This window comes from Podarcis muralis, chromosome 6, assembly GCF_964188315.1.
Source record: "Podarcis muralis chromosome 6, rPodMur119.hap1.1, whole genome shotgun sequence".
Lineage (NCBI taxonomy): Eukaryota > Metazoa > Chordata > Lepidosauria > Squamata > Lacertidae > Podarcis > Podarcis muralis.
In genome coordinates, this window is record NC_135660.1 from 19,756,493 (window position 1) to 19,779,508 (window position 23,016).

A 23,016-nucleotide genomic window follows, 5' to 3' on the forward strand; every position below is an offset into this window, starting at 1 on the left:
AGGCACAACCCAGACAAAGTTAGCTATTTTAAAATCTCAGTGCAATAATTCATACAGTTATTAGCACATACCTACTACTGAAATCAATGGGGCCTAGCCCAGTTTAATTTGGGGTGGCTTGAGCCTGCATGGTTAGGTTGCCGATATTCTGTTGACTTTCCCCCCTCTTAAAATCACATCATTTTGAAAAGTATGCCTGACTGGTAAGGTTTTAACTTTTAATTTCTCTCTTTTTTTAAAAAAAATCCCCCACCGTTTATGGAAGAGAAATCCAAAGTTTCTTAGCGGGGGTGAGGATAAGAAAGAAACAGAAAGGGGCAAAAATACACAGAATATGTTCTAAGGCGCAGCCCGCTCCAGCAGCCGTTAACGGCTGACCTGAGGGAACTGTTGTACCGCGTTCATAAAATTCTCCTCCCTCGTCCAGCCGTTTACTTTTGAACTGGTCCTTCCGAAGCGGTTGATTGGCTCGAGACGACCGGCTTGCCCAGGCGCGTGCGCAGCAGCGAGCTGCCGCGGCGGCTTCCCTTTCCTCCTTTCCGGCGATTCTGATTGGAGGAGGAGGGGAAGAAGGGTTTAGCAGCCCCCGGCTGGGATCCATTCAGGGGAAGCTGAGAGGAATTTGCGGGGAGCGAGGGATCTGCTGCCGCAGGTGGAGGTGAGCCTGTAATGCTGGATACGTGTATTATTTTGAAGAAGAATAAAAATGGGGGGGGGGGGATAGGCTTTTATGGGCGTACTAGGTCGTTGCCATCGTGACTGCCCCGTCCCCGAAGTGTTTAGGGAGAAATTAAGGGAGTGGCGGAGAGAGCCTTGAAAAGGTGCTCCTGTTTCTGTAGGTAGAAAGAAGAGCAACAGTAAAGATAACTCCTTTTGGGAGGGGGAAAAGAGTGTGACCACCAAGAACTTCGTGGCATTTTCGTTAGTACCACTCTGCTCTGGCATTTGGATGCATATCGGAACAATACAGCTGTCCTAAGACCCAGAAAACTCAAAGGCAAGTATCGTTTGTAGTCAACTTCTTGCTATACTGATTTATCCCTTAAGTTGTAAATGCCCCTTCTGGTGACTGTTCTTGGGTCACGATCCTCCAGCTATTTGTATCTAAACAATACCATTACTCAAGAGTGGGGCTACTTGGCAAATCAATGACCGGAGGGGTCCAGATCTAAAGCATATACAGCTTGCCATTATTTAAACTTAAATTTAAATCCCTTTATATTAATTTGTGATTAAGAATATAAAATGTTAGTGGTTCACAGTGACTTGCATTAATAAATATCGAGAAACTCTCAGACTTTGTTTGCAAACTTGCGTTTAAAAAGAAACAAGTACCAGGGAACTGATCTTTCCTTTCCATCTTAAGCTCAGTTCAGATTCGATTTTGTATTTCTTCCATAAAGTATTTCACTTCTGTTCACCTACCTACTTTCCTACATTGGAACTTGTGAATGCTTGACACATGCCAGAATAATAAAAGCTTGAGTTAAATAAGCTTGCCTGTCTTTCAGTGACTTAAACCATTTTAAGCAGATACAGTGGTACCTCGGGTAGCATACACTTCAGGTTACATACACTTCAGGTTATAGACTCTGCTAACCCAGAAATAGTACCTCGGGTAAGAACTTTGCTTCAGGATGAGAACAGAAATCATGCTCCAGCGGCGTGGCGGCAGCGGGAGGTCCCATTAGCTAAAGTGGTGCTTCAGGTTAAGAACAGTTTCAGGTTAAGAACGGACCTCCGGAACGAATTAAGTACTTAACCCGAGGTACCACTGTATCTCATAATAATAATAATAACAATTTATTATTTATACGCCACCCATCTGGCTGGGTTTCCCCAGCCATTCTGGGTGGCTTCCAATAAAACACTAAAATACAATAACCTATTAAACATTAAAAGCTTCCCTAAACAGGGCTTTATGGTGCTGGAGGAGACTCTTGAGAGTCCCATGGACTGCAAGAAGATCAAACGCATCCATTCTTAAGGAAATCAGACCTGAGTGCTCACTGGAAGGACAGATCGTGAAGTTGAGGCTCCAATACTTTGGCCACCTCATGAGAAGAGAAGACTCCCTGGAAAAGACCCTGATGTTGGGAAAGATGGAGGGCACAAGGAGAAGGGGACGACAGAGGATGAGATGGTTGGATAGTGTTCTCGAAGCTACAAACATGAGCCTGACCAAACTGCGGGAGGCGGTGGAAGACAGGAGTGCCTGGCGTGCTCTGGTCCATGGGGTCACGAAGAGTCGGACACGACTAAACGACTAAACAACAACAAACAGGGCTGCCTTCAGATGTCTTCTAAAAGTTTGGTAGTTATTTTATAGAATCATAAGAATTGGAAGGGACCCCGAGGATCATCTATTCCATTCCCCTGCAATTCAAGAATATCCAGCTGTCTCTTACAGGCATTAAACCTGCAACCTTGGTACTGTCAGCCCCATGCAACCAGCTGAACTTTTCAGCTATATTGTGTTGTTTGGTTTATAGTCACATTTCTTGGTAAACTGGCATCATTTCCTAGATGGGTATCTGATAAGGGAACTATAATTTTTATACTTTTAAATTCAAATGACCATAGTAACAATTAACTAGGTATTTTTTTACACCTCTATGGCAATTCCTGTGTGTTTTCAGGTGGGTTTCGCAGGAGAATTCTTAGAAGCATAGGACGGGCCTTCTGTGAAATATAGGCACAATATTAGATGTTTTTAGAAACATAAAACGGGACAAACAAAAATCTGCTAGAAAAAAGATTGGCTCCAATCCCAGTGTCAGTATAATAAGAACATTGGAAACTACCTTATACCATGCTAGAGCATTAGTCCATTGGTAAAGGTAAAGGACCCCTGGACAACCAGTCGAATTTGACTATGGGGTGCGGTGCTCATCTGCGCTTTCAGGTCGAGGGAGCCAGCATTTGTCCGCAGCTTTCTGGGTCATGTGGCCGGCATGACTAAACCGCTTCTGGCACAATGGGACACCATGACGAGTACCAGAATGCAAAGAAACACCGCTTACCTTCCTGCAGCAGCAGTACCTATTTATCTACTTGTGCCAGTATAGTTTTGAACTGCTAGTTTGGCAGGAGCTGGGACAAAGCAACGGGAATTCACCCCATCGCACGCGTTCAAACTGTTATCGGAAAGCCAAAGAGGCTAAGTGGTTTAGTATTGTCTACACTGACTGGCAGTACCTTGTCAGGATTTCAAACGAGGCTTTTGCTGTTTAAACCTGGGACCTTTTGCTTGGAAGAAATGTGCTCCACCACCGAGCCACGCCCCTTTCCTAATTTATGAAGAAATTGTACTATAGTCATTGGAAGACTACTTACGTATTATTTTGTGTGATGTGCAACAAAATATCCATGCAATACATAGCATTTTCTTTTTAAAACAAGTTTCACTGATGCTGGAGTTATAGGTCATTGTGAAAGAAGTTCTTTGTTTTTATTTGCTGAGAAACATCAGTGATGAGGCAATAAACTTTTGTAAGCAGGAGTGCATTTTTCCTTTCATATAATTACTAGTCATCAGAGTGGTAGAGAACTAAGGAATGGAGGTAAAGGTTTCCCTGCTGAGAACAAACTTTTTTGCCTTATTCTTAGACAGGTTCAGCCCATTGTGAATAAATTATAATTATAGGATTTCTGCATCACTACTTCAGCTCAGAAAATATGCCTTACTGCTTGTTATCACCCCTGAACGTCCAGCTTAGAAAACATAATCGCCAAATTCTTCACTTTTTATTCCAGATAAATAGAGAACTGTTATTTCTAGAATATACCAATCCCAGGGCTGACAAATACGACTTCACTATATCTTCTCGGTGAGTATTGAAAATTGTACTTTGCTATTTGTTTGTTTTATTTATTATATTTTTCTGTAGTATCTAATGGAATTTTCTCCAAATACTCTGGGTTTTGTTTACATTTTTAAGGTACATTACTACTGTTTCCTTAGCCATGCAACCAGTGTAGATTGATTAAAATTGAGTCATATCAAGTCAGTTACTTAAATCAGAAAAAATATGCAAATTTAAAGCATTGATTTCAGTTGTGTCCTGCCAATACTGCATCATATATTTCCTAAACAATAGCTGTGTTCACATGAATGACAAACCAAACTTTATGACCCATGGCTTATTGTGAATGAGCAGTATGTTGATATGCTCTGCCTGATTACTCCTGTTTTGCTCTTCCCCTTGCATGTGTGGGATATGCAATGCAGGGACTCTAGTTTGTGGCTCCCCAACAAGCCATTTGCAAACCTTAAGCCAAATTGTTGGGGAGATGTAAATCATAGAACTGTAGAGTTGGAAAAGACATAGAGGGTCATCTAGTCCAACCCTCTGCAATGCAGGAATCTCAACTAAAGCACCCTGACAGATGGCCAAAATCTACAGTTGTCCCTCTTTGAAGCATAGTGTGACACTTCTTACGTTCTTCGGTGGACAAAGGCAACTGTGTGTAAGAGAGCACAGTCATGAAAAGAACAACAGAAATAGCCTTTCTGGGGTGCTTTTCCACTGATGCTTAGTGGTCATGACAAGGCAGAATTTACCTAACCAGCCCCACTGGTGAAAGCCCTGTGCAAGGACTTCCACTTGTACCATGGAGCTCTACCCAGCTCTTTCCCCCCACTTCATGTCCCCTGAAATTTGCCTCCAGGAGGAGGTTTGGGAGAACCTTCAGAACAGTGCTCAGGTGGAAGTGGGGTGTTTGTGCATACGGAACAATTGGAAGAGTGCAGTGTTGAATTCTGCCTGCCGGATTCAGAAAATCCTTGGTTGTATTCAACTAATGTTTACTCTTTTGACGTCGGTTGACTCATCCATGGAACTTCACGTACATAGTTCCAGAGTGTTCTAAGGTCTGTGAAAGAAACAATATGCTTGACTGCATATAGATGCCGGTGAAGCATCATATTAAACAGAAGTCAAAAGGCTTTTTGTGACTATTTAAAGTCATTTTCTGACTATTGAAACTGAGGACGCAACCAATGTGTTCACCCATATGGTGACTGCTCACCAGTGGAATGGTTCAGTGGATTCACACTGAAGAAATACTATTGTTATAGTTGTGCATTAGCAGCTGAAAGAGATGTACTAGGAGGAGACGTAACAAGCAGCAACTCTTTATTCAGAGCTACAATGGGGTAATCAGATTTTGTGGGGAGTGCATAGGAATGCAGAAGAGGATCCAGGACATATATCCTACTGCCCAGTATGTTCATAGCTGTACCCTTCAAGTGAACGTGGTGATAAAACCAACAGCTTCACAAATCAAATAAGTGATTTCCAGACCTTTTTTTGGTTTCCTGGCATCCTTTGCCAGCAGCACAAAAAGGAATGCAGTTTTGGAGGGTGTTGCAAGAAGAAGAATCCCCAGATTATATTGGACATGCTGGAACTTTAACTTCTTAACAATGAATGTAGTATTTGGGAAGAGACTGACACTAATTTAATATTTTTGGACGAAACATTTTGATAACAGCACAATCAGGTAGGTGCAAGTTCCTGTACCTTTTGTACCTGTTTTTTTCCCCAGAATGATGACTCATGTGGATATCCACTTCAGTTAACTCCAGAGAACAGCTTGACTTTGTCAGATTTTATGAGCATCATCACGTCAAGTCAAAAGATTCCATTAAAAACTTGTTCTCTGAGTTAATTCTGGCAATCTCAGCTTCCCAGAAGCAAAACAAAGGAGAATCTGGATCAAGACACCTTGGACATCATTGCACAAGCAAAGTAATATCTGTATTTACTGATCATTTGGTGTAACACCTGTACAAGGGACTTTGTTTCTAGTGCATAAGTTGAGTTTCCTGCAACAGGCACTTAATGAAGCTATTGAAGCCTGGACCATTACTGTGGGATGAAGGCTGGGCTTTCTATCTTGTGCAAGAGGCAAGAATTCTGCAGTCACAAAACTGTGTTTACATTCCTGCACAAGCTTTCAGAGAGCAAGCTGGAGACAACATTGCAGCAAATTATCTCATTGCCAAGATTCTTGATCACCGCTCAGATGACAATGGTAAATGTGCTATGGAGTTTCTCATGGAGTTTCTCAGCAGTGAGGATTAAGCATTTCCTCTGGAACACCAGGAAAGAAGACAGACTCAATGCTTTGTGGATTAAGTAAGTTCCAGACTTCAATCACAGGACAACTAGACTGTTTGCAAGACCAAAAGACTCTTTGGAGAAGGGGTGTGGCCATGGAAAAGAGAATGGCTGCTTAACTCTGGAGCTCCGTTCCTTGCCTGAAGGAAACACAGTTAAGAGAAGGTAATTTATCAACCTGCTGTTCTCTGGATGGAGCAGAGGTCAAAGGAATGTTCACAAATCACGACTGACCAAAAATAGGTGATCTTGCTCTATTTTTTTTTTAAACCTTGTGATAAAAAACAAACTTCAAGCTTGCAGGATGCTGAAGCTGACACTTAACATGGCACTGCCTTTGAAGGATTCCCCCTTTCTAAACAATCAGTGACAATGAACATGTCATTTTCAATACTGATTTTTCCTGGCAAGGTACATTTCAAAGGCTTTGCCAACATTTAGCACTAAGCGATGTTTGGTGGTAACCATAGTTGTTGTTCTTACATTTATTCACATACTGCCTTTCCCCCAGAGTGGGACTGAAGGCAGTTTACAGGTGAAATAGAAAAAGCTAAAACATAGTTAATCATGGTTAAAGCTGAAGTGTTGTGCAATCATGTCTTACTTCATGACAGAATAGATTCCTGCAGCCATTTGTGCAGCTCCAGCCTCTCATCCCAAAGACCTTTGCAGCACCTTTAGACTGGCAGTGCCTCGAGGGCCTTGTCATCAGTGTCACTGACCCGCTTGTTATTACTATTGCTTTTGTATCCCACCTTTTTCTCAAAGAAGCTCAAGGTGGTGTAGATAGTTCTCCATTTCCTCTTTGAATCCCCGCAGCCACCCTGCGAGGTAGGTCAGGCTGAGAGGCAGCAACTGGCCCAAGATCACTCAGTGAGCTTCATGGCCAATCGAGGATTTGAGCCCTGGTCTCCTAGGCCCTAGTCCAACACTACTCCGGGGGGGGGGGGGCACAACCTGCAGCCCCTCCAGATGAATGTTGGACTACACCTCCCATCATCCCTCATCACTGACTATGTTGGCTGGGACTGATGGGAGTTGTAGTCCAGAAACATTTGGCGGGCCAGAGTTTGTGCACCCCTGCTCTAACCATTACACAACACTGGCTGACTGACTGGATGGGTGAGCTGTGGGAAATGTTGTCTGCTTTGTCTTGCCGGTCCTACTTCCTCTCCCTTTGCCCATTGAAGGAGACACAATCCTATTTTAAAGTGAACAGTGATTTTTATTGGGTTAATTAACTTTATCTGATGCATTTAAGTTTCACATAAATTCTCTTTGAGCGGAAAAGAAACATTTGGCTACCCTATGACATTCGTTTTATTTTTTTCTTTAAGCACTCCTTCCAAAAAAAAAACCAGTTCTATATAGCTTTTTGAAGAAGTCATCTCCAAAGTGTGTGCTGTCCCTGCTGGTATGCTACAAGGAATAGATACCTCCCTTGACTCTGAATGATTTACTGTTTTGTTTCCTATTATTCAGTCTGCTGCATTGAGTACACTTGAGCAGTCCATCACTCTTGATTCAGAAAGACAGCAGAACTACTTGCACTTGAAGGAGGGTGCTGTTGCATCTCTTGAGTCACTGCTCTAGGTTTGCCTCCTTCCAAATTGGTGGCATGTACTGGTCAGTAGCTCCTGCAGAGATACAAGAGGTGGCTCCTCTAAGAGTGAGCAATCTTTATCCTAACATTCTCTAAAAGGAAGCCTTATTTCGGTCTGGGTGAACTACGTCTTCAGTTTTAATACAGATCAGGTGTAGGAAAGTTATTTAAAACATATTGTTTCCTTTAAAGCTTGCAGCTTATCACCTTTTTATTATCCGTCCCTTCTAATCAGTTTAGTTGGGCATACAGCATCTCATCTTCATTTTATCCTTATAATTGAGCTAGGTAGGTTAGGCTGAGAATTGGTGACCAGCACAAGGCCACCCACTCAGCTTCATGGCTGAGTAGGGATTTGAACATGAGTAGGCAGCCCTAGTCTGACAATAAAAGTCCTGCATTGAACAAGTGCATTTATGGCTTAATGTTGCTGATGACATAAATGAACCTCAATACACTCTTTAGTTTACCTGTGATAATACATCCATTGCTTAAGAGGAAATGTTTTCTAAGTGTCTTTTTGCATAGCTAATGTATACTTTTATTTAAGAACAGAAATGTACTTGAATAAAAAATATATAGAAAACCTATGACATTAGCCCCATAAAAACTGTATGTATGAGTGGTGATTGGAGAAGGAACTGGCAAACCACTCCAGTATTTTGCCAACAAAACTCAATGAACATAAATAAGGAGAAGCTTTGAGAAGAAAGTGAGTTTCCAAGGAACGCTCTGGCTCATGGGGTCACGGAGAGTTGAACACGACTAAGATGACTAAACGAGTGGTGGCATAATTTAGATATATACTTTATAAGTCATAAGCAGCATTGATTTCTCTGATCATATGGTCCATGTATGATGGTTTGACAGAAACCCCTTTCTTGCTTCATTAGAGGGTTGTGCTAGTTATAGCTTGGCAACACATCATTTTATAGAGTAAGTGGGAATCCGTAATATATAACTGATTAGTTTTTGGCCCATTCCACATTTTTAAAAAAAGAAAAAACAATTTCTATATTAATTTCTTAAACTATGTTGAAAAACATGCAATAAATACTATAGCTTAATTAAACCAACTTAGAATGACTTGATTCTATTAGACTTTACATATATATATAACTTTAAAAACGTTTCCCTCTTTATTTTTAGGAAATGCATCATTTTGAAGAGGAACTAACTTGTTCCATTTGCTACAGTATATTTGATGACCCTCGTGTACTGCCATGTTCACATACTTTTTGTAGAAACTGTTTGGAAAGTGTTCTTCAGTTATCAGGCAACTTTTCCATATGGAGACCCTTAAGACTTCCACTGAAGTGTCCCAACTGTAGAAGCATTGTGGAAATTCCACCGACTGGCACAGAATCTTTGCCTGTCAACTTTGTATTAAAGGCTATAATTGAAAAGTATCAGCAAGAGGACCATCCAGATGTCGCTACGTGTAGTGAACATTATAGACAACCTCTAAATGTTTACTGTCTTCAAGACAAAAAACTAGTATGTGGCCATTGTCTTACAATAGGAAAACACCATGGCCATCCCATAGACGACCTTCAAAGTGCCTACATGAAAGAAAAGGAAACTCCAGGCAAACTCCTTGAACAGCTGACAGATAAACACTGGAGTGAAGTGTGTTTACTTATTGAAAACCTGGAAGAACATAAAGCTCAATGTGAGAGCATTGTCCAGGAGGATAAAAAAACTGTGTTGCAATATTTCAAGAGACTCAGTGATTTACTTGATCACAAAAAACAAGCTTTGCTTGCAGCTTTGGAAGAAGTGAACATGCAAATTGAGACAGAATATGAACCTCTGATTGAAAATATGAAAGGCATACGGGAAGAACAACTTGAATTGATGTCACTGAATACAGCCATTCAGGAGGAGGAATCTCCCCTCTTATTTCTGGAGAAGGTTGATGATATTCGCCAGCGTGTTAAAGCTTTGAAGGAAAAGCCGTTACCAAATATAAAGCCTGTAGAAATCTACCCGCGAATAGGGCAGGTGCTGAAAGATGTGTGGTCCAAAAGTGAAATTAGTCAGGTCAACAAGATTGTCATTCCCAAAATAAAGCTAATTTCAAAAGAAAAAATATGTAGCCATGGCTGTGAAAAAGAGAAGAAATCACGTAAAGAATTCTTCAGGTCCTTAAAGCATCTGGCAGTTATACTCACTTTCTTAGTTGTGGCTACTATTATCTTTAGCCAACATCCCTTTCCATTTGTAAAGGAAGTAGCATTCCCCTTTGTTATGGAGTCCTTGGAAACATTCTATCAAGATTTTAGTAAGAGGTTTCAGATGGTGGTGGGAACCCTGTGGTATACCTCTAATTTTCTACTTGAATGCCTATACAGAATATTTCCTAGTTCCATGTGAATATTTCAAGTAGCAACCTGTGCTATATTAAGGACCTCATGGATTATTTTAATTTTTAAAAACAGATTCTTATAGCCTCTTGTTAAACTTCGAATGGTAGCCATTAAGATCAGATGACTGAGCCTATTGGCCGATTTACCAGCAACAATTTATAGTAAGGGGATGGAAATTTTATTAAAATGAAACCAATACATGGGAATTTCTGGTCTCAGAATATGTTCACAAACTGATATAAGTAAAGATTAAAGTGTAAATAAAGTGTTAAAAAAGAAGTAAAGATTAAACGGTCCTGTAAAGGCAGTTTGGGAGCTATAGTAGACTTTCCCTTGAATTAGCATCCTCTGCTATCACATCTTTGTGACCTTCAATCCTTGTTTGTCTTTACTTACACTTTTACATATTTTATAAACACTATTTCCAAAGTATTATTTAGTGCAAAAAGAGCTGGAATGAATGTCATAGTATTTTAGTGACACATTAATCTTAAGTACCCTATAACCTTCCACTAATTTTCTTAGTTGCCCCATCAGTGTTTAATGTTTTAAGTACCAAAGATTTCAAAATGCATTTTTTCCTGGAAAACAAAGTTAATCGTTAACTAGTATGAAAAATAACTGCCAATAATTCCCAAAGCGACAAAACAGCATGTCTGGGAACATTAGAAGGTGTTTGCTTTACAGCTGTTGTAGGAAATCACAAAACCCTACAAACCAGAACTGTACCTGTATATGTAGTTTGGTGATTATGTTAGGGATATACGCAGAAGGCAATAGTATGTCGTAATTGAAACTAGTTTTTCTGCTGGCATAAGACTTGGTGGATTCAATGTTTCTGTATGTTCACTGTATATTTTTGTATAAATGAATTACACGTTTTATCAAATTAGAGATGTAGACTTACACTTTTCAACAGACTACGTTGCTTATCTCATAATACACAATTCATAATACTTCTACTCAGAAATAGGTCTCTTACTTTTTATGAAGCTTACTTCAGAGTGGGGTAAGGATCTATTAGAAATCTCACAGGATTTCTACCTTTATGGCTCAACAGAGGTTTGAACTTGAGTCAGTTCTAAGAAGGGCGCTGGAAAATTTTTCTTATAAATACCTTAGAAGTGCCTCCTGGAGAGATTCAAGAGTAGACATAACCCCTACAGGCGACAGCCCCATCTAAGTTCCAAGATGTCATGTCACTCTAAATGTGTAAGTTACAGGAAATGAATGTTCCTTTGGACAAGTGCATCACTGTTCTGGTGAATATGTGTGTCCTGCACTGATCATCTGAAATTTTCAGCACAGACCTGGATGTGGATTGTATGTTTAAATAGGCACTGCTGCATTTGGTAATAAGCTGTTCCATATCTATGGGGTGTTAGGCAAGGGGTAGTACTTCTGGTGGGGGACGTCATGCTCCTGGGGTAGTTTGCCCACTCATGGGCACTATCTGCACTATCCCTGCATGCAAAGACAGCCTGCAGTGGATTGAGCGGATGAGACCAATAGTGGGTCCAACGGTCAAGAAGGGTTTTTGCATGTTGCTGTAGAGGGAGAATTGAGGGGCAAATGTGGCTCCTCAACCTGGGAAGGCAGCCCACCTGGGAGAAGGAAAACTACTAAACCCCTGCCTTGCAGAATACTGTATTGGCCTGAATATAAGCCTCACTTTCCCCCAAAAAAGTTAGTGTGGCTTAAATTCACAACCTTACAAAAACTGGCTTTTATGATAGAATTATATTCAGGTATTGTCTCCCCCCCACACCTTGAATTTTAAAGGTGCAGCTTATATTTGGGTGCAGCTTATATTCAGGCCAATACGGTATCTGTGGGAGAAGGTGGCACCTTGTACGTCTTTCTGGCAACTCCTGCATGCACGTTGGTGTCAAATGTATTGCTCTACTTTCCTTTGGACCACATCACAAGAGCCAGATGGGAACTGAAAACTAAACTACTTAGTAGTTTAGTACATCATTTGCCAATCTTACCACTTACCATGTTTAGGACTTGGATGGTGGGCAGCTACACACTGATATCTTGCCTAGTGGAGCAGTCCCTATGGGATTTATATTTTGGTTGTTCACCCACCACAGCCTTATGTAACTTGCACCTGTAATTTATTCCCTAAGAATTGTGGGGCTTTTTATTACGTATTCAGCTTCATGCTTTTAAAATGTAAAAAAAAATATGAAAATGTATTGAAGTTATTTTTCCAGTTTTTCGGATTGCAGAATTTGTATTTTTCCATGTACTAATATCTTAATCTTCATTACAGCGAACAACTTTTGCTGACAATTGTCACATCTCTATCACAAACCTCCTTCTGAAGGTATTTTAAATAAAACTTGAAAAACTTAACTTTGCTGCCCTTGTGTACCATTCACATTATTGGGGGGGTGGGGGTGGTTAAGGATTAAATTTTCCAGAAAGGAGGATTCAGTCTTTTCAAAATCAGTTGTGCACATACAATGTAGTCAGGAAACATTCCACTTGGGAGACAGAGAGGCCTGTAAATTTCAGGTTCCCATAGACCAATGATCATATCCTTATCATTGGGTTGCAAAGGGTATACTTAGAGTAAAATGAACAAGTAGGAATCTATAAATGTTCTTGCCACTGGACATATATTGGTTACTTTGGGAATAAATCTCATTGAAATCAGTAGCACTTAATTGTGCCATATGGGCCTGTACCTCAGATCTTTTAAGGTATCTAGTCATCTAGGTCAAAAGAAAAAAAAATACCTTCAGCAGAGACTTAAATGTAATTAATACATCTCCCAGGAGGTGGAAGGTTGTCAACTATTCAGTGTCAGCCAGGAGAACTGCACCACCTAGCTAGAGTCTTGCACTACATGTGGTTTGCTGCATCTGCCTTCTTTCAAGAGAATCATGTCTGCTTTCTTGAGCCTCACCCATACTGCACAAGACCAGGGAAGAAAACATCAATTGTTCAAAACAAAATATCTTTTTATGGGACCTGTGGAGTTCATCCCATTCCCAACTAGAGAGGGAAAGGGTGGTGGTGTTAAGATATCCTCCAGCACCTCAACAATGGATTCTCATTGAGATTGAAGCCTGCAAGTAAATACATCTTGTGGACCTTCAGGGTGTCATTAGACACCTTCAGGGTGTCTTTGTTTCCGGCCTGCTCACTGACCAGCATGGTTATAGCGGAGGACCAAGAATTTTGAACTGTGCTTGCATACCTTCAGTTAACATTTTTATTAAAAACAAACAAACAAGAAATTAGAAATCTCATTTTCATGTTTCAGATGTAGCCTCTGTACTGAGACAAACCTTCACTTGCTCCAGGAGCAAATGGTTTGGGTAGTGCAAAAGGGCTACACATTTATTTTGCTTTGGCAGAAGCTCTTTTTCCAATCTGTGTTAGATGAGGAAGCTAAGTGCAGGAAGGTATACCAGGAGAAAGAGGCCATCCTCAGGGATGCTCTTTCTGTCTTACAACAAAAACGAGGCTTGAAATGGTGCCTCTGTCCCATAAGAGAAATAAGCTGAAGTAAAATTTAAACGGCATTTTAACTTTCAATTTGAGAAATACACCTACAGTGTTGCTGGAAGCCCTCCTAAAAACCAAGGCCAGCAATTCTCCAGAAGCAGACTGCCGCAGCACAAGAAACGCTGGAGAATACAAGCAACTTTGCAACATGACGACCTTACAATGGTAAGGAGGTGAGGGCTTCTGCAACTGTATATGTAATATGAACCTATAGTTTCCACACATTTCGGTTTTCTTTAGAAGTTGGTATATATGTAGGAATACAAGGAAATCACACCTCAGTCAATTTATGATTTTATTTTAACAAATAAAAACAACATTAAATGCTTTAAAAACAATTATAGGCTTTACCTCAAATATAAAGTGTACTGGCATGGAATCGTGCTTGCTAAGCACCACAGAGCAATGTACATCAAGTTGCAGTTTAGAACTTCATTTTCTTTCAACATGCTAGTAGCTTTGAAAAAGTTGCTAACACATTTAAAAACACAAACTGGGGAAAAATGCGTATTAGGAAATGTTCATTAGAAAAGTCGACTGGTTAAATAGAAGTCATTTCTGTATTCAGGAGCACCCTACAGAACCAAGTTCAGCAAGTCCCTTCAATGCAATCACTTTGGGATTTGTTGCAACACTTTTTGTGGTATTGTAAGTCTTGTAAATCCCAATTAGTCTATCCGCAATTTCAAACATGTTGTTTCTCAGAGAGATGATGATGAATTGTGCATTTTTTGTTTGTTCCTAGAAATTGAAACATATTTTCAATTAGGATTTGTAATGATCCTGGCAAAAAAACCACAATAGTTTCCCAGTTTTTTTCAAGCAGTAGTGCTAGTAATTAACAACCACCAAGACTAGTTCAATCCCATCCATTAGAAATATATAAAAAAAAATTTAAAAATTGTCCAGTAGCACCTTAGAGACCAACTAAGGTTGTTCTTGGTATGAGCTTTCGTGTGTATGCATACTTCAGATACACTGAAACAGAAGTCACCAGACCTTTATATATAGTGAGAAGGTGGAGAGGGGTATTACTCAGAAGGGTGGTGGGAATGGGTGATTGGCTGATAGGTGTGGTAAACCTGTTGACGACTGTTAATGACTGCAATTGGTCTTAGAGGAAAAAGCAAGGGATGAGATGGCCAAAAATAGCTTTATCATGTACAATGAGATAAGAATCCAATGTCTCTATTCAGACCAGGTCTCTCCATGGTTTTAAGTTTGGTAATAAGTTGTAATTCAATAACTTCTCTTTCCTGTCTATTTCTGAAATTCTTTTGTAATATGACAGCTACTCTGAGATCTTGTATAGAATGTCCTGGGAGACTGAAGTGTTCTCCTACTGGTTTCTCTGTTTTGTGATTCCTAATGTCAGATTTATGTCCAATTGCAGTTGTTAACAGTCGTCAACAGGTCTACCTGTTTGTGAGCTTGTGAAAAAAGCTGTTCTGGAGTAAAAGCAAGCGCAAACTGGGGAAGGCTCCAAGCAACTAAGATGTAAATTCAAAGACTTAATGACATTTTCCTTATTTTTGTGGACAGTACTGTGGGACTTAACCCTTTCCTTTTGGGTAACTTCACTTCAGTCAGAGAAACACTGCTCTTCATTGACATGCACCAGAAGCAGACATACCCAAGACCTTTTCTAATTATTTTACACAAAACTAGCATTAATTTGATACTACTAAAAATGTAAAACTTGGATATTGGCTTCTGTACTACTTACGTATATGTAAAATGCTACGATGGATACATTTTTAAAATCAAGGGCTGCATCAATTTCATCCATGAAGTAAAGAGGAGTTGGTTTGTAATGATGTAAAGCAAACACCAAAGCCAGCGAGCTAAGTGTCTTCTCGCCACCTGATAAGTTGAAAATCTTCTTCCAGCTTTTCTTTGGTGGACGAACACTGAAAGAAAGAGGAATATATTTATGAGCTTACAATTTACAATCTCCACAACCAAGCTTTTAAGCAGTGCTAAGCAGGTTAGAAGTATATGCTATATACATTATCTCAGTAATTTTACAACAGTGCTGTTTGGTAGAGCACTATTATGCCACTTAAGTATTTCGAATTAGGATCCGATGGCTGCTCTATATACAAAAAACAAGTTTAGTGCATTTTGTCTTAGCTCACAATCTTAACAACTACAGTGGTGCCCCGCAAGACGAAAAACTCGCAAGACGAAAGAGTTTTCCGTTTTTTTAGTCGTTCCGCAAGACGAATTTCCCTATGGGCTTGCTTCGCAAGATGAAACGTCTTGCGAGTTCTTGCGAGTTCTTTTCCTTTTTCTTAAAGCCGCTAAGCCGTTAATAGCCGCTAAGCCGCTAATAGCCGTGCTTCGCAAGACGAAAAAACCGCACGACGAAGAGACTCGCGGAACGGATTAATTTCGTCTTGCGAGGCACCACTGTATGTAGACCAGTGGAGGAGGCTACAATCCTTCTAATGCTACTAAACTATAATTTAGCATTGCATGTGATTCAGCCAAGTTTGGTTAATTCTGCAGTCAACTTTTAATGAGCATAAATATACCACATACAGGTGGTAAAAGGACCATCAAAATACCTTCAAGATATTTACAGAAAATACCTACCTGAACATGATTCCTTCAGAGAAAGGATCCAGACTATCTACAAGCTCCAGTTCAGCATCTCCTCCCAATGTAAGCATTTGGTAGTTTTCCTTTAGTTTATTCGTTATTACATTAAATCCTGCCATAAATTCATGAAGCCTTTGTTTTCTAAGATCTTCTTCAGCTTCCCTAAATTTGTCTCTCATATTGGTTATTTCATCCAACTCTGCCACACGCTTCAAGTACAGTTCCTCCTAAAAATTGAAAATAAGATAGGAGTCATATCGAATATGCACATTTAAATATTTCTGTAAAGGATCAGATAGATTTAAGTACAAAATTCTATTTTTCCAGAATTTTAATATACAAAAGGTAAGTTTCTGTTGCCATTGTGAACAGTGTTAGAAACAGAGGTATGAAAGCTAGGAGCTAAATGCCACCTTAAACATAGGTTATGGGTGCAATAACGAAACGTCTAGGCTCACTTTTTTAATAACAAGAAAGAACAAGCTGAAAATGAACTGCAGTTAAAATATGAAGTTCATTTTTCACATGGTCTAGTCCTTCTCTAGCTCACCCCACCTCACCCCCTAATATTCTTAACAGGGTCTCTTCAGAAGGTCCAGTCTTCAGATTGTAGCTGGAAGTGGGGAGGCAGAACAGGTCCTCCTTTCCTTCCACTCTGCAGTTTTAATCTGAAATCTCAGGCGCAGTACTGCACCCAGAACTCAGAAACTGCTCATGCTAATGAAATTCCCTGTCACAAATGTGTCTAGAACAATGGGAATTTCGAACATTGATTATGAAGTAACTGACTTTTATGTTTGGCACCTGTGCAAAGGAAGGACATAAGCAGGTTGTCCTAGCATTTCCCTTCCATCAATTAATGCTCCATACAAAAAGTGCGAAAGAAGACTTTCTGAGAAGGTATCTAGAAGTTGGGCTATACCAGGCATAGGCAAACTCAGCCCTCCAGATGTTTTGGGACTACAATTCCCATCATCCCTGACCACTGGTCCTGTTAGCTAGGAATCATGGGAGTTGTAGGCCAAAAAACACCTGGAGGGCTGAGTTTGCCTATGCCTGGGCTATACACACAGGTCCTGCTTACCGAACACAATGCACTCTCTTGGAAATTGTAGGCAAGCATTCACATAACAAGCCCACAATTTCCTTTGGAAATATTTCTGGTATGGGATTTATCCAACCTCTTCCTCCTAAAGCATGCAAGCTTAAGTGAGCACTTGTAAGGAATCTATAATTTCTTTAGGAAGTAATGCTACTTAGCTCTTTATAAGGAGAGGTTCTCTCAATGACAAACAAGAAATACTAGTCGAACAAGCATTTCAGGTAACAGTCTTGCCACAGATCTGTAATTGCTTGTACAAATTCAAGATACTGGTTTTAAAAAAGTATGATTACCTTTTTGTTATATTCAGCAATGGCACCCAAGTTTGGTTTCATTTCATTACATTGTGCTTCTAAAAGAGCTATCTGATTGGTTACAATATCCGGGTTTCTTATAGCCTCAAGTTCTTCCTGGTTGAGCACTGCAAGTTCTTCTACTTGTTCATCTTCCAGAGAATGCAGTGATATTTTTGATATCTAAAATACATTTTAAGTAATTAATGAACAAGTCATATTCACATTTCTACAGCTACACTTTAAGGAACTTTCTTGTACCTTAACTGTATGTTAATAGAACAAGTTTGCATTCTTAGTCACACACCCATCTAGAAATTGTGCATTTTTATTTGAGATTTTAAGATTTATTTATGTAGTCACTTTAAAGGTCTTCTGATGAAAAAGCAGCCTATTGGTAAGAAATAACTAAACAACTTTATGATTTAACAAACTTGATTTAGGCACTATTTGAGTGTGATCCAAATAAGAAGAATGATCCATTTCAAGCCAGAAAACAAGACAAAAAAATCTTGGATAGTATGGAGTTTTAACTATATCAAACAGACATTGTAGCAATGCAAGGCATGTGCTCCCTATTTTACAGGACACTGCAGAAATTAAGTTGTTTCTTTAAAAAAGTAAGCCAGGCTTTGTGGACAGCAAAGTGGCTCTAGATAATAAAGAGACTGGGTGGGATATGAAAATAGTATACTCTCCAATGAGGCATAGTCTGTGACTTTTATAGTTTTTTCAGGATCTTGGTAGTTTGCTGTATGATAGATAACATGCAATATTAAAAAACAAAGAACCCAATCCTGCTATATGACAGGATTGGGGAAAGCAGTAAAAAAAAGTTCCCCCCCAAAACATAATATTATAGTTTTTCTTAAAATAGTAAGGTATTATAAAGTGTTTACCTCTTTTTGCCAATATTTAATCTTTGATTGATGCTCTGCAATATGACTGTCTAGCTGTTCAATTTTAAGCCTAATATTAAGAGCCTCTTTTTGAAGCAAATGCTCTTCATCTTGGATAGCTTTAATTTTCTGAAGCACAGAATGGTGTTCCGCTTGAATCTCTGGCAAAGACTCCTAAGTAAAGATCATAGGTGGAAGTTTATTTTTTATTATTCAGTTACCGGAAAGGTTTACATTTCTAGAGCTCCAATTTGTTCTAGATGCTAATGTCTCTTTAAAATGTGAAAAAACACAGGCAATACCCATCATCAAAATAATTGTGCAACATAACTGTTTGGAAGGTCAAATGCTGCAGGGAACGTTTTAGCATAGTGGCAGCATGTATTAACAAAGGGGCAGGGAGGGAGGGGGCCTCTCTGTGCAGCCTTGTGTTGAGTAGTATCAACTCAGTAACATGTGGAACACCAGCTTTTCTCACCACCTCTGAGCTGCAAAGAACAGGTAGTACACTAATGCCTGGAGAAAGAGGGAAAAGTCAGCTTTCTTGTACACCCCCCCCTTACAAACACACATTTTTCTACTCTGAAGTGATGCATATAGAAGAGTAATGATTTTAAGTGTTAATAGTAAATTCTCTGGCGTGAACAGCGCCTCATTTTTGTGCAATATGAGCGTACCTTTAAAATGATATAAATAAAATTGAGCAATTGAATCATATTTTCTCTTAAATACAATTTTTGCTGGTGTTGAAGACTTGTAGTGGATTTTATTACCACATGCATTAAAACTCTACTTGTACATCATATACATTTTTAGTGTTAATACACTGTTCTGCATCTTTTAAAACACACCCTATTTAAAGAAATCAAGTTAGTATCATACATACTTCAGCTTCTTTGCTGTCATTCATAACTTTAGCAGCTTTTTCTTCTAGTGTATTCAGCTGTTCTGTTAAGTCTTGGAGGGCTTTTTTATTCTCTTCAATTTCCTTCTCAGTGTGGAGAACAGCATCTTCTGATTTATTTAGGTTTCTATCAAATACAATACAATAATAAAGTAGGTAAGAAGCCTCTACTCTACTGACATTAAAACCTTGAGTAGAAATCAAATTTAAAAATGGAATATAAAACAAAATATTGACATTAGAAGACTGTGATATGATGGCCATCTTTAATTATTCAAAGGGATGTAACATTTCCATTTCGAAAATCTGTTTTCATTATGAAAAACACACACCACAGATTTTAAATTTCTATAGAGCGAAAGGACTGGAAATATAACTAACTTGCAACTTCTGTGCATTTAACTTGCGAAATTGCAGCATTATGTGCTTGGCAGCTGGTCAGCTGAAATTGCACAAACTGAACACATGGAAGGCAGAGAACTTAAAAGCTCTTTCTGCGTAGGGTTCTCATGGCAGAGCTTTACAGCTCTCAGACTTGCTTATCAGGCTCTGGGAAGGAGCTTCGCAAAGCCTGGTAAGCAAGGCAGAGAACTTAAAAGCTCGCTGCCTTGCGTGGGGTGCAAGGCCTGCTCAGTGTGCCTGCTTCAGAAAAGTAGGGATGGTCAGGTGGGGCTGGTTCCAAAGTTGTTCTGACTATATGCAATTTCTGGTGACTACTCACCTACGTTTTCCCACTTTTTTAATCATTTCCTGTGATACCTATTTCCTACCCCATTGTCCATGGATTTCCTGACACACTATTTCAGTGGCTAAATATAATGGGACCTCAGGTTAAGAACTTAATTCATTCTGGAGGTCCGTTCTTAACCTGCAACTGTTCTTAACCTGAGGTACCACTTTAGCTAATGGGGCCTCCCGCTGCCGCCAGAGAACAATTTCTGTTCTCATCCTGAAGCAAAGTTCTTAACCCGAGGTACTATTTCTGGGTTAGCGTAGTCTGTAACCTGAGGTACCACTGTGTATGATAACACACAACACAAGCACAGAATCTATTAGCACACAAACTAACATTTTAAGAATAGGAACCTTTATTTTAAAAAGAACCAGCTACTATGTTGCAAATCCCTTACTTGATAATTTTGCTGCTTGTTTTCTTTAAATACTGTAATGAAATGAGTGTCTTGTTTATTTTTTTATGTTGGTTCCAAAGGATATAAAATCATTTCCATACCTATCTGCTGTCTTGATTGCCACCTGAGCTTTAGTAATAGCAGAAGAACATTGATCTATTTCCTTGTTTATCTTATCAAGATTGTCTTGATGACCTTTAAGCTTATTATTATTTATGTCAATTATGAGATTATGCAATCTCTTTATTTCTGTTTCCAATTTACCAGCCTTTGCAGCAACTTTGTCATAATCTGTAAAACAAAAAGACAAAAAACAAAAACAAAAAAAAACTTGATGAATACTTCTAGTACTAAATATATAAACAGTATGGTATGAGCAAACTACGTGTTCAAATGTTTATATGTTTACAAGATTTATTATTGTGCAAAATAAATGTATATCCCCATTTACTTAGCTATAATACAGTGTGTGCATTACTTCAATTGTAATTTCCTAAACAGCATTTGTTAAATTATTTGCTTTGTAGATTGAATAGTTTTCTTACAAGGAAAATTATCTATAACTACTAGCATCAGGCTTGTTGACTAACTGGAAAGGATAGCTTTACTGAATAGAAATACAATAGACTCCAAATTATTGACTCTCTTATTTGATTTCTAGGCGATAGGAGTGAGGGGCACAGAGAGGTAGGTTCAGAAAAGTGAAGTTTTATATAGTGAGCAGACTAAAAGCTGGATCTGTGTGTACAGGTCCCACCCCCAAATGTGCCCATGGGCCAAAAAAGTGGGTGACCCCTAAAACACATCAATTATGATTCACCCTCAATTATAATTTACTGCAATGTTGACATACCTTCTTTGAAACAACGACATTTTCTCTCCATTTCTTTCTGCTTGATTTTGTCTGGAGCTGCAGCAATTACATTTCTTTCAAGCTCTTTAATCTGGATTTTTAAGTGAGCCTCTTGCTCTGACAAACTCTAAAGAACACAATTATTAATTACTATTAATTTCATTTGTGACACTACTCCTATGAGGCATCTAGCAGTGATTTACAACACAATAAAAACATATATAAAACTTTTGCATACATAAAAATAGCTAAAACAGCCCACACCAACTAACATAATTATTTCAGGAGGGTTTTTAAGATGAAGGACTAACTCCAAGAAAGATCCTAACCTTGGACTTGGGAGACAGACCTTAACAAATAACTCTTAGATGAGAGCCTGTGCTGGCTCAGAATATAGGCGAAAGACCCCCAAGATAATTGCTGCCCACAGGCTAACCAGAAAACATTAGGTGCATTATAAGTTTTTAAGAACATTTTAATAGGGTGTACAACTTGCCTTTTCTTTTTGGAGACAATTACCCTTCCCTATCTTAAACTAGTTTGTCTGGCCTGCCTTTTCTAAAATCTGTGGGGGGGGGGGTTTAACATTCTCTGGCTCAAACACTCTTTTCAAAATAACTGCTCTTAACATTCTTCCATACAATGCAGGAACAAGTATCAACAGCCAAAGCTAAACAGCCCACTTTCCTATTGCCTGTGCTTTGAACAAGTTTTAAAATACCTTCATATAAGATAGTATATTTAAAGGATAATCTCCATCAGAAGACATAACTGGTGTCATGTTACATTACCTGAATGTTTGCACTGTACTTTCCTAACGTGTTCCTCATTTCTCTAATGCTCTGGTGCAATTTTGATATTGCTTCTTCAAGTTGCACTTTTTGTTCCTGAAACTGTGTTGCTTTTTGGAGATCCTTTTGCAGCTGAGATTCCATTTTATTTACCTAGGGGCAAGTTATAAAATGTAAAAAAAGTAATGTATATAACATGCAAATAAACCAGTGATGGGGAACCTGTGCCCCTCCAGATGTTATTGGACTTCAGCTGTCAACAGCCTCAGCTAGTGAATGGATGGGGATGATGAGAGGGTTGTGTTTCAACATCTGGAGAGCCAACTGTTCTCAATACCAGACCAAAAAAAGCCCCCAGTTCATCAAAATATATTTCAGTGTTTTTATGTCTAGACTTAATATAAGAAAAGAAAGAGCTTTCAGAACCAACATAGCCCCTGCTAAAGGTTGGCTGGGGGTGTTACTATAGCATCTCTGCTACCAAGCAAGCACATCAGTCCCAGAGGTCACAGGGGCCAAAATAGGGCATTCCATGAGCGACGTTCGATCTGCCAGATTGAAAAGTTCCTTCATTCCCCATCATATCCACAGATTGTGCCCCTGTCCACGGCCACCCTGGCACTAGATAGGTATTTTCTGCCCCACTGATTTCACTTGGCAGGTAACCAGTAAAAGATTCTCCCCACTCCTCATTAGGAATGCAGAAGGTGTTAGAGAAAGCATACTAACCTCATCTTCTGTTGTTTCAACTACAACAGAGGATCCCATTCTACCCTTCATTACTTTTCCTCCACCACCAGTCATTGTACCTATGGAAGGAC

At 39.3% G+C, this 23,016-nt stretch overlaps 2 protein-coding genes across 13 annotated transcripts in view; one reads left to right on the top strand and one right to left on the bottom strand.

The window, feature by feature from the left end:
• The first annotated feature begins 227 nt into the window (after positions 1–227).
• Positions 228–12,458, top strand: TRIM59 (tripartite motif containing 59). Of its 10 annotated transcripts, none has more exons than XM_077929821.1 (5): positions 490–658; positions 840–997; positions 3,757–3,830; positions 5,840–6,290; positions 8,878–12,458. In XM_077929821.1, the coding sequence occupies exon 5, from the start codon at positions 8,881–8,883 to the stop codon at positions 10,102–10,104; it is 1,224 nt and encodes a 407-aa protein (XP_077785947.1). In that variant the 5' UTR covers positions 490–658; positions 840–997; positions 3,757–3,830; positions 5,840–6,290; positions 8,878–8,880; the 3' UTR covers positions 10,105–12,458. The 10 variants fall into 10 exon arrangements, 9 of the variants coding, with proteins under 9 accessions (XP_077785947.1, XP_077785946.1, XP_028587265.2 ...); XM_077929820.1 differs by lacking the exon at positions 5,840–6,290 and adding an exon at positions 7,608–7,779 and having other exon boundaries at positions 491–658; XM_028731432.2 differs by lacking the exon at positions 840–997 and adding an exon at positions 7,608–7,779 and having other exon boundaries at positions 491–658.
• Positions 12,459–13,901: 1,443 nt separating this feature from the next.
• Positions 13,902–23,016, bottom strand: part of SMC4 (structural maintenance of chromosomes 4) — a 38,562-nt gene continuing 29,447 nt past the window's right edge. For all 3 annotated transcript variants that reach the window (XM_077929814.1, XM_028731422.2, XM_028731421.2), the window contains exons 15-24: positions 22,925–23,004; positions 22,196–22,348; positions 21,405–21,531; positions 20,653–20,842; positions 19,404–19,548; positions 18,518–18,691; positions 17,619–17,801; positions 16,218–16,450; positions 15,346–15,529; positions 13,902–14,360 (exon numbers count right to left, since the gene is read on the bottom strand). In XM_077929814.1, coding sequence (XP_077785940.1) covers positions 14,184–14,360; positions 15,346–15,529; positions 16,218–16,450; positions 17,619–17,801; positions 18,518–18,691; positions 19,404–19,548; positions 20,653–20,842; positions 21,405–21,531; positions 22,196–22,348; positions 22,925–23,004 — 1,646 coding nt within the window. In that variant the 3' untranslated portion in view covers positions 13,902–14,183. The remainder of the gene's footprint in view (positions 14,361–15,345; positions 15,530–16,217; positions 16,451–17,618; positions 17,802–18,517; positions 18,692–19,403; positions 19,549–20,652; positions 20,843–21,404; positions 21,532–22,195; positions 22,349–22,924; positions 23,005–23,016) is intronic.

What these genes read in the sequence shown, in the direction of transcription:
- TRIM59 (XM_077929820.1), top strand. Translation starts at nt 7,744, where the DNA reads ATGTACTGGTCAGTAGCTCCTGCAGAGATACAAGAG. An exon ending in CTCCTGCAGAGATACAAGAG is followed by an intron (nt 7,780 to 8,877) that starts GTGGCTCCTCTA and finishes CTTTATTTTTAG; the next exon opens with GAAATGCATCATTTTGAAGA.